Raw genomic sequence first — 18,440 nt, 5'->3', positions numbered from 1 at the left:
CTCTCATGTCCACGTAATGCTAGACCCTGACGAGCAAGGAAACGAACTGATTGTATTATTTTCAGCAAGCATGATCTGGCCTCTCTTTGCTGCTGCATCTTCACTGATGATAACTGCGTTTCAATGCTTCTGTGAAGGTGTGTGTGTGTTGTGATAGCAACTTTGTGTGCGTGACTGTTTTCATGTGCTCGAAATTTCTCAATGGCTTTTTTCCAGTTTTTAAAACCAGAAACCACAAAGGCGAGATCAGCACATTTAGCAAGGGGGCTTACCTGCCTTTTGAATGCTTCTTTACAATAGAAACAAAACACCCCCCCTGCATTTGGCACATAGTGAACCCAAGGAAAGTCCCTAAACCATTTTTCCTGAAAGGTAAGAGTCTTATTCAGCAGATGCTGGGGGGGGATGACTCTTGGGTCAGGTTGATTTGGCATGTAGAACACATCCTCTCTGTCGTCCCTCTCAGACTGCCTCCCCTCACCCTCGTCTCTCTCAGTCCAGCTCCTCTCACCCTTGTCTCTCTCAGTCCAGCTCCTCTCACCCTTGTCTCTCTCAGTCCAGCTCCTCTCACCCTTGTCTCTCACAGACTGGCTCCTCTCACCCTCGTCTCTCTCAGTCCAGCTCCCCTCACCCTCGTCTCTCTCAGACTGGCTCCTCTCACCCTTGTCTCTCTCAGTCCAGCTCCTCTCACCCTTGTCTCTCTCAGACTGTCTCCTCTCACCCTCGTCTCTCTCAGTCCAGCTCCTCTCACCCCTGTCTCTCTCAGACTGGCTCCTCTCACCCTCGTCTCTCTCAGTCCAGCTCCTCTCACCCCTGTCTCTCTCAGACTGGCTCCTCTCACCCTCGTCTCTCTCAGTCCAGCTCCTCTCACCCCTGTCTCTCTCAGACTGGCTCCTCTCACCCTCGTCTCTCTCAGTCCAGCTCCTCTCACCCTCATCTCTCTCAGACTGTCCCCTCTCACCCTCGTCTCTCTCAGTCCAGCTCCTCTCACCCTCGTCTCTCTCAGTCCAGCTCCTCTCACCCTCGTCTCTCTCAGTCCAGCTCCTCTCACCCTCGTCTCTCTCAGTCCAGCTCCTCTCACCCTCGTCTCTCTCAGTCCAGCTCCTCACACTCTCGTCTCTCTCAGTCCAGCTCCTCACACCCTCGTCTCTCTCAGTCCAGCTCCTCTCCCCCTCGTCTCTCTCAGTCCAGCTCCTCTCACCCTCGTCTCTCTCAGACTGTCTCCTCTCACCCTCGTCTCTCTCAGCATCCCTCTCTCTTGCATCTCCATCAGAATGGGCCGTTCTCTCTCTCTTGCTCTCAATATTTCCCTCTCCCTCTTCCCTATCTAATGACTGTTGTTCCTAGAAATGACAATAAGAATGAAATTGGCTATTCATTCCATTTCATTATTAATTTTCATAATTTCACAGTAAACTTAAGGTGTGCTAGATTATGCCTTTTTAATAGTTGTTATACATATACTGATGCACTGGGATTTAGAAGATTTTGAAAATACTAAACTTCCCAATAAGTCATGTGACATTTTCCTTAACTACCTGACACCTTTCAGCACTCACCTCAGCAACAGAGCTGTCTCCACTGCCCCTGCATAGTGCCCTTGCCTCTGACTCACTCTCAATCTCAACCACCTATCAGGAGACATGGAGATGCATTGAGCATTCTTTCATATTGATAATTGAAATAAGCTTAATGTAGATTGTTAATATGAAGATTTCTGTGATGTAGCTAAGTCCTGTTATCAGCATATCAAATACACAGGTAGTATAGCAGCCTAATAATTATGTAAGATACATTAGCAATGGGCCACCTCCCTAAGACATGACTGAGCAGTTTGATAGTTCAGAAATTGTCAGTCTTTTTTTAATGGACGCTGTCAGAGAGAGGAATAAGGTCACAACAGAGAAAAAAAGTGAGTGAAAAAGACTCTAAATATGTTTAGAACTAAAAATGAACTTCCTTCTGTCGATTTCTTGTTTTTATAACGTCACAATTCCAACCTTCATCCTTTATCTGGGCCTAGGACCGGCAAAAATGACTGAGGAGAGATACTCTGGCAGCTACCTCAAATTATATTTTTTGTTGTTTTTTTTAATTCTATTTTTTATAAGTTTAGTTTTCTTAACTTTGGTTTAGTTTTGAAGCTTATGGTCCATTTAAGAGCCTACAACAAATCACAGAGACGTTAACATTAATAATTAATAAGTTTAATATGTTTTTCTTTTTTTTTTTGTTCTAATGAACCAAAAAGAGACAATAGAAAAACTGTTACAGCGCCTTTACAGAGCGGTTAACATGCAGTCTGGATGTCGTGAAGGCTTGAACATCTCCTGCTCGGACTGCAGCTGAGAGGCACTGCTGCATGAAGACTGGGCTGCCTGTGAGTGCTTTGAGACAGGGAGGAGGGGCTCACGGCAGCACCCGCTGCTCACTGAGAGGAGCATAACAATACGTGCTTTCACATTAGAGTCTCCTATAGTCTCCAATAACACCAGAAAAATTCTCTAGATTAGTCGACAGTCGCTTTTTAAAAATAGAGTCGCTAGAGGAGTCTGAATACTCGCTAAATATAGTGACAAAGTTGCTGCAACACTGCTCCCGCGCAAGGTGCCTGATGAGACCGATGAGCTAGCCTGCAGCCTCGGGGTGGTAGCCTGCTAACACTCTTATCAGAAATGCTGGCTGTGTTTGGCCATGGAAGAACGTGACTTATCTGTTTGATCATTGATCACTGAAGGGAAAACTTGGGCAACTCTAACTTACTTTCCTTTTCTTCGAAAAAAAACGCCTTATGTCCATCTCCCGTCTGTAGCTCAGTCAAACAAAACTTCAGTAAAAGCCGGACATTATGACATTTGTAGTTGCGTGCGGCTGTGTGTAGGAAACCAGGAAAACGCGGAGTGGATATCTATTGATATAGGTATCCCCCCCTACTGATAAAGTGGAACGGATTTGATTGTGAAGTGACTCTGTGTAGGAAACCAGGAAATCGCGGAGTGGATTTCTATTGATATGGGTATTCTCCCTAATGAAAAAATGGAACGGATTTGATTGTGAAGCAAGGGAAAGAACGCTGAAGTAGATCGGTCATGCACTAATACTTTTGATGGCAAATGTGGGGGGGTCCAAACAACTTTTTTTTTAAGGTGAGGGGGACGTGACCCCCCCTAATTATATTGTGGCGACGCCCATGGATGCATCACTACCTGCACTTTTATTCTCAAACATTGATCTGCCCCAAAAAAAGGTCAAAGAAGATTGTATCCTCTGCAACTCACTCAAGATCCTTAAACAAATAAGAGGTGTGCTGAGCCTTCTCAAAATGTCAATCTATGCTCTTATCTGTAAAAATCCCTCTTTTAAACCAGGCTTAATGGACACTGCATTCACGCAATGGTCTGAAAAAGGCTTATCCACTCTTAAAGACATAGATTGCAGATTTGCAAGTTATGCCCACCTGCAGTCTAAGTTCAGTTTGCCACCCGGACATTTTTTTCACTATCTTCAGATTCAAAATCTTATCAGATGTTCCCTTTCAAATTTTGATACAATACCTAAACAGCACATCTTCTATGACCTCATGAGAAAACCTCCAACATCAAAACAGCTGATCACAAAATTAGTCAACCTTTTCTCTATGGCAACCCTTTCTATTCACATTAACGAAGCTTGGATTAAGGACACCGGCCTTGATATATCAGACGATCTATGGACAAAAGGACTAAGCGAGATAAAAACATGCTCAATCAATGCTAGGCCCCAACTAATTCAGTTTAAAGTTGTCTATCGCTTGCACTACTCTAAGGACAAATTACATAGATTCTACCCCTCGGTTACATGTGACAGATGCAAATCAGATGTGGGGACTTTGGCTCATCTTTTTTGGTCCTGCCCAGCACTCAAGAATTTTTGCGGAAGCATCTTCAAGCTATACAGTAGCATACAACAAATCACTTCTTCCCGACTGTCTCACCGTCATTCTAGGCTGCTCCGATTACTCTCTCACTCTTCCATCTGCCCTACAACAGGCCTTAAAGCTTGGTTTGGCTACAGCTAAGAGAGCAATCCTGCGGCAGTGGAAGTCAGCTACGCCTCCCTCATTTAACTGTTGGTTAAGTGAAATGGTTTCCTGTCTGTACCTGGAGGAGATACGATACACTCTTTCAAACTCACACACTAAGTTTCTGAAAATTTGGGGTCCCTTTATTGAATATATCAAAAGTAAAAAAACTGCTACCTGATTAATCTAGGCATTGGTTGGACTGCACTGATGATGGGTTGTTACGCCTTGGACTGAACATATGGACCCTGCACCTGGATCTTTAATTCACCCTTGGACTTTTAGACAGGGGAATGTTATCCATTATTTACTTTTCATTTTGGTCTGACACTGATTTAATATCTCACCTTATTGTTAAATGGCAGTATGGGCATATATGTATGTATGTTTTCTTTGTTTTGTCTGTTTGTTCTTTTGTTTTGTTTTTTGTCTTTTGATAGCTTTCCATTCCAATGATGTGCGTGCCTATTACTTTCCTTCCTTTTTATTATGGTTTGTCTGTCTGTTTTCTTGTCTTGTTATATAACAAAAAACTGAAAATAAAGTATTTTTAAAAAAAAACATACCTCAATCAGATTGACCAGGAGAGAGAAACAGCTACAGCAATGGATGTACCAGCTAGCTAAACTACTAGCAACATAGCTTAATGCCTGTTGTATGTCGTGTTTCTTATTCTACAATTGGGTTAGACTGAGGGAGATTTTTGCAAGATTTCCAGTTTTGAGGGTTGGAACTCTGGTTGTTGGGGAAATAAATCTGTCAGTGTGTGCTGTGCTGTGTTGGTCACTGTAGTCCACACACACTATAGGAACAACTTGTCACACACATTATTATTTGACATCATGATAGGGGTCTTTCAAATGATCAACATCTGTTAAGACTTTCCTATTCTAAATTCTGTAGAGTTGAATTCAGAGTTGAACCTTTAATAATTATGGTTAAAAAGGAATAAAAGAATGAGAGTGGGATCCTGGATTGAGAGGCTGCTGTGATCAAGTCCGAGAGTGTAGGTAAGTGGATGGTTTAACCAATAATTTCTGTCAGATCAAACTGTGCAAATTACAAGTTAATCTAAGTGAGAAGCAAAAGTGATTATTATCCCTGGAGTTAGTCAGCTACATATGGAGTCAAGTAACGTTATGTTGTGCATACTGGATTTAATCAACGAGTCTTAGCTTGCAGACATTTTTTTTTGTCTTTTCCATAAAACTCCTGACACTTTCAGAAACCTTTTCTCCCACTGACCGTGATCCTGAGGAGTCAGGGTATTAGGCAGAGAAAGACAGAAGGAGAAAGAAAGAAGATGGTGACCTCCTTGAGGGGGCACCCTGACATCATCCTCAGTGGCGGTGCAGACACAGTGCTGTCACAACACAAGGAGAAAGGGGGGGCTGACTCAGTGTCACCGGCTCTGACACGCTGGGAAATGACCTAAGCTGGCGCAATGACTGTGACAGTAATGGGACAGGTCTCTGGACAGGGAAGGGTGGTGTAGGGGCGTGAGAGAGGGAGGGGGGGAGGGAGGGCAGGGGAAGGTGGAGGGGTGAGTTGTCAGGGAGAGGTTTGTTGAGGATGATCAGAGAGACAAGGCATAAGACCAGACAGGATGACTGTGTCAGCCCAGATGGATACAGCAGTTTGGATGTTTGATGTTAAACAGTTCAGACCAGACAAGTGAAAAGCTGCGTGTAGCATTTTTTAAACATCAGTACATCACTGTCAAATGAACAGTGATAGCTCTGTACTGTTTAAAGCAGTATATTGTACTCTATACTGTTACCCTTCTGCTCATGAACCCTCCAGTTTAGCAAAGCAGCAGCCTGTGGTGTGGAGAACTACAGCAAATGCATAAGTGAAAAAACTGCAGTTCCCCAAGTGTCCACTTGAGGCTTACTCAAAAAGCCTAGGAATTTCTAGTGACACCATTAATAAACTCCCTTTCATACAGCAAAATTGCAAGTTTACAACCTGGTACAAATATTTTAGGTAAAGAGATCATTTCTTTATTTGTACACACTGAAGCAGGAGTGATTTGTTTTACAACTGTTCATCCGTTCTCAAATACGAAGACTTAAAGTTATGCATTCATTTGCATGATTCAGGGCATGGCCAAGTTCACTGACATGTTGGCACAATGTAGTTTTTGCCAGGAGGCTTCAAGCCCGCCTCAGCTCCACCTCTGTGGCTCAGTCTCAATGTCCACACTCAGACACTCTCTGACTTTGAGGCGCATTCCTGTTAAATCTGTGAGGGCTTAGCGCTGTCTCCCTGTCAAATCTGTGTGTCAAGTGTGTGAGGGATGACTTTTTGAGCCCTTTATGCAATTTGCGTCAGTGGACATATGTGCAGACTTAGCCTGAGGGAATAGTTCCTAGCATTGTGACATGAAACACAGGATTCCCAGGGGGAAGCCCACAAGCATGGAGGGGGAAACCGGATATCACTGAATTGTTTTTATAAGAGAGAGACGATAAAGAAGAAGCATGGAAGGTGCAACCAATGTTGATGTTTAATTAAAAAAAAATTGTTGGTAAGCAATTAGAACAAAAAAAAAGTAGAAATTGTCAATTACTTCTCAACCAGTCTGGACTGCAAGAGCCTGGATCATATGGAAATCAAGTAGTTGGTCCCTAAAGCACCTTGAATTTGGTGAAAGTAAAATTGTACAATAAAAATCCCAAATGCTGCTAAGATGAGCTATGATGTAATTATGGGAGAAGTTGCACAGTGTTCCCATTCCTAGTTTTATTCCGAGCCCTTGCACCATTGTCCACTCAATCTCTTTTCAGTTGATGTCAATTAAATCCTTAAGGGCTCAGGGTTTAGGGAGGAGATTGAGTATCAGCCTTTGTCTGTTGCTAGGTTGACACTTAGTTAGCTCGAGTCAGCATTTCCAATATGGTGACTGCCATCATGTGGCTTGGAAACCCTTTGTCCAGAAACAAATAGGTGACATCACTGAGGGGGTAATTCACTAAGGATGGATTGTGGCCACTAATAGAACCAAGAATTGCACATAATTTGCCCCCGCTAGCAGCTCAAGGTCTAACTGACAAAGCAAATTGTGCTAAGGATGTTCAAGTGAAAAAACACCCAGTGCAGATTGCTCCAGTTTTTTCATCTAATTGTGATTGAAATGATCTCTCAGCATCCCATCTCTCTGCTGCACTGAGCTGCGCTGTGTGCTCTCATCCAGTGCTAAATTCTATCCAAATTCATGATGTATCACATAGGTTGGCCCACATTCAGACTTAAAAGGTTGGTTTCACATAATTAAAAAAGACCCACAGCGACACGGACAGGTTTGAGGATGAACTGACATAGAAGGGAGGAAACACAGAGACCAAATACACACTGGGTAACGAGCAATGAGACATAGGTGAGGTATAGCCAAATGAGGGTGAGGCAACATGGCACAGGTGAAGACAATGAGGGCAGGATACACAATCACAAAGGAGGGAAAACACAGGAAGTAAAACTAGACCTAACGCTTGGGGAGACAATTCTACAAAATAAAACAGAAAGGAATGAAAACCAACTCTAAACCACAGGAACACGAATGACACAAGGGGTACAAATACTCACACAGGACAACATGAACACCAGAATAATGTCAAACAAAACAGTCAAGAAATGATAACTGAAAAACAACAAGACAACTAACAACAAGATGAGAAGTAAAACAAGACATGAGACAATGGGCAATGCATACTTGGAGCTGGAACTAGAATTACCAAAAATGAATGAAACTACACTTAGAATAGATCAAATATGACATGATGAACTGAAAGGAGCAGGATCTCTTTGCCATTTTGGAGTTGATTCATGACAGACGTGACACAAATTTCACAGTTTGTATGCAGCTTACTTCCTGGTGCAAGCATGCAAAAAAAAGGCTTGTTCCCATTGAAAAAAACCCCTCTCTTGTGCGTAATGGCACAGCCTGTATGAGCACGGGTTGAGTCGTAGACAGCCTGAAACCTGGTTTAGTTGCTACATTGAATTGATGCTGTAGCCTACGTTGTGTAGGTCTGTGTAGCCCTGTTTCTAAGCAGAAGCCTGTGTATGAAGCCTGATGTGTACCTCCTCCAAAATGTCACTACAAGTCCATATCATATCCATATCACAATTACCACTGTACCTGCCAATTACAACAACTCTCAAGTGTTACAAATGTCACTCCAACTGCGACTTGCTGATAGTGCAGGTGTTGGTGAATCAGTTGTATTTTGCAATGAGGCTCATTTGCATAGGAGGGGGCCTATTTTTTTTTCAAATGAATGCACTGTGGATCATTCAAATGTATGCAAACAACACATGCACAGAGAGACACTTTATTCTCTGCAGTGTAGTTTGTGGTGCACTTAACACTTTGTGCATGCTTTGTGAATTATATGAAGTTTTTGTCGGGAAAGCCAATTTTACATTTTATTAATTATAAAAATGAACATCATGCTGTATTGTAAAGGGCTTCAAATTAGTGTTTTGCTGCTTAAGCACATTACAACAATGTTAAGATAAAAAAAGACAAGTGAGAAAAATAAGAATTGAAATCATGCTTTTATATCGGACTTCTTTTCGTAAACATTGGAGTCTCCTTCTGTAACTGAAAATGCAGGCTCAAGGCACCTTTACATTTCCTCGGGCCTAATCATGAAACCAGATGCTAATACTTCTTCTTTTATCAGTCTGTTTACCACTCACTCAGATGCATTACAACAATGTGCATGTTTATGATCAGCCAATCAGCTTGAACTTGATTTGCCCCTTTCTGCCTTCCCCTTATAAATAAGACAGAGGCAACAAGATTGTTTGTTCATCATTTGTTAGTGCATTAGGATTGCCAGCATCAATGTGCAGACTTGTTCAGATATGTAATCTGCTGTTTCAGTGTTTATTTGTGTATATGGAAAACAACAAACTGTTGGGTAAGGGATTAGCAACATGATCATAGGGGCTCAGATATGGGTCGCCTTTTTTCACTATACACACCTAAATTGTTATCTAGTTGGACTTAGGAAGAAATATGCAGTCCCCCACCCCTCAGTGGAGGCTGGTTTTCATTCTCCAGGCTATAGAAACACTTGTGAACCTGCACTTTAGCCATGACTTGTCACGAATTGTTGTTTCTAACTTTGCCCTGCAGACTTACCAGAGTGAGTGACTTATACACCTGTCAGCCTGTTGAGAATACCTTCCTCTAATAAAAAGAGCTCTGAATCATACCTCCTTCAAGCGAGATCTGCACACCTCCAATACTTTTTTTTTTTTTTAGAATTCATTTAGAGAAAGTGATCCAGGCACATCCGTTTGCAGGCATGCGGTGCATAGGAAAATAAGGGACGCCTCCACGAAAGTTGCTTGACTGAACTGTAGCCATTCAAAATTCATATTCAGTGCTGACTGTGTGTGTGTGTGGGAACTGGTTTTGTTACTTAGGAGTTCTTTCAGGTCAAGAATGAATCAGACAGATGTTTTCCAGCATCCTCCACATGGTGAGAAGGAGCAAGAAGAGGTTATACTGCACATCTTTTATTTTAGTTACAACAGCTCTCTGTGATTGGCTTTTGTACTCTGTTAGCTGAAGTGGATGGGGAAGTGAAGACAACCCTAAGAAGCACTGATCTAAGAGTGATCACGGCCATTGTTGTGATATGTTGCCAGCTTTTGTTTCATCGTAATGCTTCTGGTGTTTAAAATGTGAAATCTGTTGGTCACTTCATTTAAATCAGCCTGTTTAAAGACGGTCGTATCACTGTTGACAACCCTCTCTGGAGCTTTGCATTGATGCTGCCTCTTTCTTTATCACAGATGATGCGGCTGGTTAGCTTTAATAGGAGAGATGAGATCCTCTGTCTCTCTGTCTATTTAACATGTCTCCTCCTTCTCTCCCTCTATCTCTTTCCCCTCTCACTCAGACTGAAAAAAACTGTAAAGAAATGATGGAGCATCAGCATTCTCTAGAGGCCGGTTCAGGGCATAACATACTCTTTGTAGGGAAGCATCTATCTCTCCCTTTGTCTCCCTATGTTCTTCTCTAGTCTGCTTTCTCTTAATGACACTATTGTAATGAAACCAGGATTAGGTCTCGTTTTAAGGAAGGAACAATATGATCTTTTTTGTCTGGTGTGATGCAAAAACAGGAACCAAATAAGAGAACCTGCTCAGTGGCTTGTGAGGGAGTTACAAGCTAGTTGCCTTTTATTACTTTGCCACTCCCTAACTGATCTTAGCAATTATCCCGAGGTCTGTCATTCTTCACCTTTGACTCACCCTTTCGTATAACACTATAAAAACGTTATTCTGTGAATTGATCATCCCCAATCTTTATATGTTCTCTACTAAAAATACGTACATGTGCTTATTATTTCTGCATCTGTTGCTTTCATGGCAGCACCAAGGCAGCAGGTGGGTGTGCCAGCAGGTAGCTTGGGAACTCATGAAAAAAACAAAAAACAAAAAAACAAACAATGAAAAAACAACCCAACAGGTCTGGGACTATTGCAGGTAATCCCTCCCTCCTGTGGAATGTATGGGATTGTTCGCCTTGAAGAAACATCTATTACACCATTTCCTACAGGGATCCGCTGTCAAGTGATGGTTGCCATGGGTCTTGTGTGGTCAGACAGAGGAAATCTGATACAGAAGTGATACTAGAATTTGAATGCAATACCAAAGGGAACTATGGGGTGTGTTTTAGTGTTGCATATGGTCCTTCACATATTTTCTTTTTAAGATTCCACCAAATTCCCATGAACTTCCTGGTGTTTTCTTTCCCTCTTTACTCTGAATGTAAGATGTTTGTTAGACATTCTTTTGAGCAAGGAACATGTCTAAAATCCCCACAATTGTTTGTGTGTTTTTTTTGTGTGCAAAGCAAAAGAGCAACAAACAGACCTTGATAACGCAGCTACAGGTGGGATTTAAAGTTTTAACACCTGAAACCAGTGCAGACCCATTTGCTCCTCCTGAATTTGCATTGTAATGCTCTGATCTGCATCAGTATCAGTTCATTTACAACAATTCAAAGACCTCTTATTACCCCTTTTTCTGGTCTAACCATTATTATGACACCATTTTCCCTTCTCACTTCTGTGAAACTGCTTCCCTTTCCTTTCTCTGATGATATCTCTCTCTTGTGGTTCTTCAAAAATACCCTGAGGCACATCTACTCACGCAAAACAAGTCCAGATAGGAACTGCCGCTGTGTGAGAGAGTCTATGTGTGATGCTCCACCCTTTCCTGAACTCTTTCAGTAAGTCCACACCTCACAGCCAACCCTCTGAGAGTATCCAGGTGAGACCAAAGCCACTTAGCATCAACGCAAGGACAGCTGGGACACGCTCCCTTTCCAGTCAGGGAACACCTCTGTTGTTAAGCGTCTGTGTCCAAGGTAAGGAGTTTATCTTTATTTTGAATAGTGTTGGATAAAGGAAGTAGTCCAGTTGTAGGTGGATTTGGGAAATTTGGTCTGTTTTTAGATTGGGAGTGGAAGGGATTGGAGGAGACAGAAGACAGAATAAGAAAAAGGGACAGTAAAAGGGTAAGAGTATTAGTCATCTGTTCCTTTTTTATCACACACAGAGGGAAGATCTTGTGTGCCAAGGAAAGAGCTCAACCTTGATGCGTACAAAAGAATGAGATTTGTAAAGACAGATAACTCGAAGCGCTGCAAATAAAACTATACACGGATTGCCAGAGCTTCACTCCTCCGGCTGATTCGTGTTCCCTTGAAAAATGGAATAAAGTCAGGTTGAAGGTAGAAAGACAAGTTGTGCAAATGACAAAAAAAGAATGAAAAGCAGCGCTGGGAGTAGAAAGAAGAAGAAGAAGAAGAGGGGAAAAAGCCAGAAGAGAACTTCAACCCCACCTTGTTAGCCAGAAGCATTGACTCATACTGACAATGTAGTCGGTTGGTGGATAGAGAAGTATTTGCAGCTAGCTCAACCTGTAGAGCGAGTCACAGAAGGGTCGAGGATTCATCTCTGTTTAAGCTGGTTATGTACACAAGGTGTAAACAGAGTCCACCAAGGATCAGCAGGTTTTATACTTTTCAAAGGAGGTTATCTAACAACCAATAATCACATTTGAGGACTGTTTATTGACATTTATTTCACTCATGATTATCAAAACTCTTGTCCACTTTTGAGACTGCTAACAAAGCGCAAGAAACTACAGATAATGGAATCAAATCATCACACAACCCAAGGTTTCTCATTTGAAAAAATGTTATATTTCCCATCCGTCACAACAAAGAGAAAGACAAACACACAGAAAATAGATAGACGAGGCCGGCTGCTGTCGGCAGGGAAGGCAACATTGCAATCTAGAGCAAATAGGAAAACAAATTGTGGTCCAGCTTTGCCATCTCACAGAGACAAGATATACTGTTGTCTCTGAGGTTTTTTTTGTTCCTGTGTACGAGGCTGATTGTCACCTCAAAGTTTGTGTCGCCTCTGTGTGCATTTTGTATAAAATTGAGAGAGAAATCACACTGATAAACCGTATGCTCTGTTTGCTTGTTCAAAAGCAATGAACTTCGCTGTTCATTGATTTCTGCAAGAGAGTTTGTGTCTAAACAGTCAGTTGTGGATTTGTCAGGCCTCTGCTGCAAATTGAAGATTTAAAACAGAGATCTTTTTTACAGCCTGATCTTTAGATATAACTGAGGATTGTCACTCTCCAAAAATGTACAAGCTGGGCAGCATTTTTAGATAAGTAGAAGTAGCTTTTTCATCCATTCAGAAAGAAAAGGTAGCACCAGCAGTGATTGAACCTGTCGGAATTTCACCCTGTTATATTTTACATCTGAAGCCTTTCATTGAGTCAAGTCTGTTTTATGCCGTGTAATTTAACACTCAGGAATACTGGATGAGAGAGAAAAATAGCAACTGATTTGACAGCTCAATTTGTCTACAGTGATGCCGAAATGCTGTAGGAAAGTGTTTCTGAATTCAAAATGCTCGGGATTAGTCGAAACAGAGCTGAAATGGAACAGTGAGCAGCACGTCTGTTATCCAGCTCGCTCTGTGTCGGGCTGTGAGCGTTTGCCAGAATGAGATGTAAATGTATAAGAGGAGGTTTTTACTGCTGCTGAAAAGAAATCCAGCAGAAATCTTCGCCTTTAAGTAGCACTGTGGACTCTTATTGTGTTTACTCTTACATAACAGAATCAAACATGCATGTCAATGACTTTTTATTCCCACCCTTTTACTTGACAACCACACCTGTGGCACCTGACATTCCAACCCACACTAAATCTGCGACAACACATACTCCACATAGAGACTGAAAACGGAAAAGGATAGATATTCAACCAAACATTCAAAGAAAAATAACGCAAACTAACTGTGCAGGTGATCCACATGAGCACCATCTTCAAAGTCTGCACACGATCAGGCCTTTACACCCACAAGGTAATATTTCACCTAAAACCCCCTCATCTCCTGGAGCACAGGATGCCATGGAACGATCATGGCATGCTTAACATTCACAACTGAATCCCCTAGCAGTGCTTTGAAGATAAAAGACTGCAACAGACATTTGGGATTACAGAGAGCACCCACACTGTGCAAATAGCTGACTAATAGAGTGCAGACTATTGGTTTGTCCTTTCAGCACAGGGAGGCTCCATTGATGACTCTCCCATTGATGCATTATGAGTCTGTATTGAAAAGGTAGCCCTGTGTGTAAACACAGATCAGGTATGACAGAGGAGGTGATTGTGAAAATAATGTCTGCTTGATTTGTTGCCTCATAGCGGATCATTGTTTCAAAATTGTTTTTCTGTTTTGTGAACGTGTTTTTCTGCTTCTTATGGCTTTGAAAAATACCGAGGGAAGTATCCTCTACAGCTTTACAATACTTCAAATATAGAATAAGTTTGTATACACAATTCACTGACAGTATAAAAGATGGAGGGCACATCTCCACTTCTTCCCAGAGTACAAAAGTGAAGGCAAAATCCCTCCCCACAGCGGGCACTGATATGCTACACTGATGATGACTTTTAAAGCCACAGACTGAGCAGTAGAGATTTGCTGGTGGCACCACAGTGTCAACATTTCGCCTCTCCCGCTAACCAAAACACATTTAACACACCAATAAAACTGAGATTCCTCAGAGCGGTACAGCTCATGGCAGAGCAGCTGCTTGAGTGTTTATTTTTGTTACCCTCTTTTTCATTGTTCCTCCTTTACCCTGCAGATCATACAATACCAAAATAGCAGCATTTGTCAACAGAGCTTGCTCTATACCTTATTTTTCAACATAAAAAAAGAAATTAGATGAACAAATGTACATGAATCAGCATGGTAAGAATTAACTATAATGACAGAAGCTATGTTTGACAGAAATCTGTAATTTATTAATATTTTTAAGTTTGACCCAAGTCCCCTCCGTTCAAATCGAGGTGTTGTTTTGATGGTCAATCATTATGGGGAGGCTGCAAAAGGCTTTACTTTTGGGTAGTTGTCATGTCATCCATCTTTGTACCGCCTATGGCTTGAATATGAGTTTTGAAGACAGTTGTATGATCAAAGGACAATGGATTTATTACAGAAGGTCTGCAGAATGAATCAGCAGAGGGGCTTTAGAAATATATTGGCAGGCGTTGGTTACGAATATTTGAAAACATGTAAGATCACAAACTTTTCAGTAACTAGATATTTTTTGTTGCTATCTTGATTTACTGAAAACAGAAGTAGCCATAGTTGGCATTAGGGATGATCTGCATTCTGTCCTTAATCCAAGGTGGCCATTATTTTCAGTGTCAGCATAGATGTTACTCTGAATAGAACAGTATTTCACAAAATGAAGTTTATGGTGACCTGAAGAAGAATTGAAACTAGAGATTACAACCAGACAATAGACAAACTGAAACATAGAGTCATAAAAATTGAATTCATTTATGAAACCTGAGGAGTCTCCCCCTGTTGGCCATTTAAAAAATGTTGCTTAAGGCGTTGTCACAGTGGCGTCACCTGAAACCAGAGGCTCCGTCCACTTACTTTCTACTCTCTGACTATGAAACACATTTACAATTTCATTACAAAAAGATGTTTTTTTTATTCCTTTTGTCTTTCTGCCCAATTTCCGGAGCTTAAAATCTAAATATTTCATGTCTGCATTGGATTTAAAAGATCCACAATAAAATCCCTGTAGCTGACTTGACTGACAAGATGGCAGTTAGCCAGGAGAATGCAGGCCCTCCTCAACTCCACCGCTTTGCTTCTTGCTGCATCGACTGAGAGTTAGGTTGAGTCAGCATTGCCAATATGGGGACTGCTATTGTTGGGCTTCAAAACTCTGCTTTGGAAACCAGAGACATCACTGAAACAACAACCATTACAATGATCAAGAAGTACCTGAATTATAAATATGATAAGAAACGTGCAGTGCGCTCTGTCACAGAAATGCAGACACATTTGAAATTCTCTTAATTTTTCTAATCAACTTTGTCATTCTTCTTTTTCAGGTTGAGAACACAAAGAACCTCTCCCTAAAAGGTCTCCCAAAGAGGTTCTTCACCTTAATCTTCCTTCGTCCCTTCCTCCACCCCTAAGGCAGCAACCATGAATTGGTCTGCTCTGGAGGCGCTCCTCAGCGGGGTCAACAAGTACTCCACTGTGTTCGGCCGCGTCTGGCTCTCCATGGTCTTCGTCTTTCGGGTGATGGTCTTTGTGGTGGCCGCCCAGCGAGTATGGGGTGACGAGAGCAAGGACTTTGTCTGTAACACGGCCCAGCCGGGATGCGTAAATGTGTGCTACGACCACATCTTCCCCATCTCCCACATCCGCTTGTGGGCCCTGCAGCTCATCTTTGTCACCTGCCCGTCGCTAATGGTAGTGGGACACGTGAAGTATCGTGAGAAGAAGGACATGCAGTACACTGCCTCGCATAAGGGGGCTCATCTGTATGCCAACCCTGGGAAGAAACGTGGCGGGTTGTGGTGGACATATCTGGTAAGCAAAGCAGTGGAAAGTGTGTTCATACCCAAGATTTTGTTTAAGCATATGGAAGTTCCTTAAACTTGCATACTTTTCATGGTCAGCAGGGGGCGACTAAGATGAAAATAGAGTTCTAGATGAGAAAATGAACCTTTCTCTTATTTCATTTATTACCACAATCAATAGTTTTCAATACAGCTTGACATTGATTTAGGAAATGAAAGTCCCTTTTGGAGAAAACCAAACAATAAAGCAGGATATGATTTCGTAAAAAGCTACCTGTCAGCCAGGATTGGAGCAGAGCGATGAATCCCCACCCTGACATCCAAATACGGTCACATCTGGTTTTAATACAACAAGATGCTGATGACTATAATTCCAAAACCAGGCCTCAGAAAAGTACTCCAGGCCTTTTTGGCACAAGCCCTATTGATAATGTCACAATGTGGCGGCAATAACTATCTTTGTTTTACAGTCTACAGTCACACACCAGTGACAGACAGAGCAGTGCGTCTGTTTTGACAAACTGAATTTGGCCAAATGTCAAAAATAATAACCATGGATGAGCTGCTGTGAACAAAAGACTGGAGATGACATTTCTGTAATTGTTAATGATTTGTTTTCAGAGTCACTCAAGCAACATTTTTGACAGCAGCTTTTATACCTCAATCCAATCAGAAACAAGTTTTACCATTCTTCAAACTGGGAAAAAAACGAAGAGTTATGAAAGTTTCAATTCTGTATAATAGATCTAACATAAGAGCATTTTCCCCACAAGTAAAATATGTCATTCCTTCAGTTTTTATGAAACTTTCGGATAAAAAATCACCTGGACATGGTTTGATGGATGGAGAGTCTAATTAACTGTTGCCTTGTTCATTACACACAGCCTGTGGAGCCTAGTTTAACCCTCATTTATCTTTCTTATAGGTGAGTCTGATTTTCAAGGCTGGCTTCGACGCAGGTTTCCTTTACATCCTATATTACGTCTACGAAGGTTACGACATGCCCCGCCTGTCCAAGTGCTCCCTGGAGCCCTGCCCCAACACGGTGGACTGCTACATATCCCGCCCAACAGAGAAGAAGATCTTCACCCTGTTTATGGTGGTCTCCTCCGCCTTCTGCATCTTAATGTGTATCTGTGAGATGATATACCTCATCTGCAAACGCGTCCAGAAACTCATTCGCAGAAAGACTGAAGCAGAGAGGAGGTTGTTTGCTGAGAATCACGAGATGACACCGCTAGCAGCACCCAGGTCATCGATCAGACTGGATCCCACTGCGTCCACCCAAAACCTCAGTAACATCAAGAAAGAGCAGAAGCCGTCAAGGAAAAAATAACATACAGATTACATGGCAGCAGCCATGTTGAAAAACTGAGGAAAGAACACAAGGGACGACTGCAATCAAATGCATTCATCATCAGACTGAGTGGCTGCTGAACAGAAAAGATATCCATCAATCCAGGGATTTCTGATAGAGCTCTTTGTAAATATTATCATGTTAAATGACTTTCTGCAGAAATGCACACTGTATGCATGCAAACAAACCCCTCAAACAGAGATTATAGAGGGAACATTTGGGTTTAGAGTATTTTTAGAACTGATTTGTGCTGTGAGTTTAAGGAAGTGTCTATGTGTGTCTGTGTTTTTTTTTACATGTATTGTTTGCCAGTAGTATGTTTAAGCTATCAGGTGCGTTGTAAATATAACTGTAGGGACACAATGTAAAAGGTTCCCAGGTCAAGTTAGTACAGTTGAGAGAGAGTAAGCGTTTCCCTGATCATACACTCCAACCCCAATAAATCAAACAAGATAAGGCACACAGGACACTTCCTATAAGGGGGAACAAAGAAATCTACAGGAAGCACTTAAGGGTCTATGCAATATGAAGAAAATGCTCTCTTTTGTTCATGAATTACTTTGACTCCTGTTGACATTTATGTGGATTAAAAATGCTTCACAGAGTTGTTACATGTATAACATTTATACCCCTAAAAAGTTAGCTACACATTTTTAAAAGATCTTTTTTAATAAAATGAAGTAAAATTCAGATTATATGTGTTGTTATACATTTTGTTGGCCTATTTATTGTTGCAATGTATAAAGTTTTTTCACAATTTATACAACGTTTAGTGTGTGTCTCCTTTGTTCTTTCATAAATATCATGTTACAAGCTCTGTCAAGGGCTTGTGTTTGACTCGGAGGTTTCATTATGTAATAACTACTAATGCCAAAATGTAATAAGTAAACAATGAACCAACTTTGAAATACAACTAAAAGCTTAGTGGTCCCATATCACACCAGTGCATTGTGGAAACACGCATTCCTCAAACACAAAGAGGTCAAAACTCAGACTCCCATAATCCCCGTATTCATTCAGGGATAACAAGGTGAGTGACTGAGTCAGAAAGTATTCGGTTGTTTTCATGG

At 41.6% G+C, this 18,440-nt stretch overlaps 1 protein-coding gene and 1 long non-coding RNA gene across 2 annotated transcripts; one reads left to right on the top strand and one right to left on the bottom strand.

Annotated features, from left to right (window-relative positions):
• Nucleotides 1–1,226: 1,226 nt before the first annotated feature.
• Nucleotides 1,227–3,182, bottom strand: LOC117828212. The gene is made up of 3 exons (XR_004634359.1): nt 2,764–3,182; nt 1,560–1,631; nt 1,227–1,343 (listed from the first exon to the last, which is right to left on the bottom strand). It is a non-coding gene; the product is annotated as an uncharacterized LOC117828212 (long non-coding RNA).
• A 1,840-nt stretch (nt 3,183–5,022) lies between these two features.
• Nucleotides 5,023–18,024, top strand: cx30.9 (connexin 30.9). Its single transcript, XM_034705517.1, has 4 exons — nt 5,023–5,070; nt 11,317–11,453; nt 15,537–16,023; nt 16,939–18,024. Exons 3-4 carry the CDS (start codon nt 15,634–15,636, stop codon nt 17,347–17,349), a joined length of 801 nt encoding a protein of 266 aa, XP_034561408.1. The 5' UTR covers nt 5,023–5,070; nt 11,317–11,453; nt 15,537–15,633; the 3' UTR covers nt 17,350–18,024.
• The last annotated feature ends 416 nt before the right edge of the window (nt 18,025–18,440 follow it).

Source organism: Notolabrus celidotus, chromosome 16 (assembly GCF_009762535.1).
Source record: "Notolabrus celidotus isolate fNotCel1 chromosome 16, fNotCel1.pri, whole genome shotgun sequence".
Lineage (NCBI taxonomy): Eukaryota > Metazoa > Chordata > Actinopteri > Labriformes > Labridae > Notolabrus > Notolabrus celidotus.
The sequence above is the reverse complement of the archived record's forward strand: the minus strand, read 5'-3'. Positions and strand labels throughout refer to the sequence as shown.

What these genes read in the sequence shown, in the direction of transcription:
- cx30.9 (XM_034705517.1), top strand. Translation starts at nt 15,634, where the DNA reads ATGAATTGGTCTGCTCTGGAGGCGCTCCTCAGCGGGGTCAACAAGTAC. An exon ending in GGTTGTGGTGGACATATCTG is followed by an intron (nt 16,024 to 16,938) that starts GTAAGCAAAGCA and finishes TCTTTCTTATAG; the next exon opens with GTGAGTCTGATTTTCAAGGC.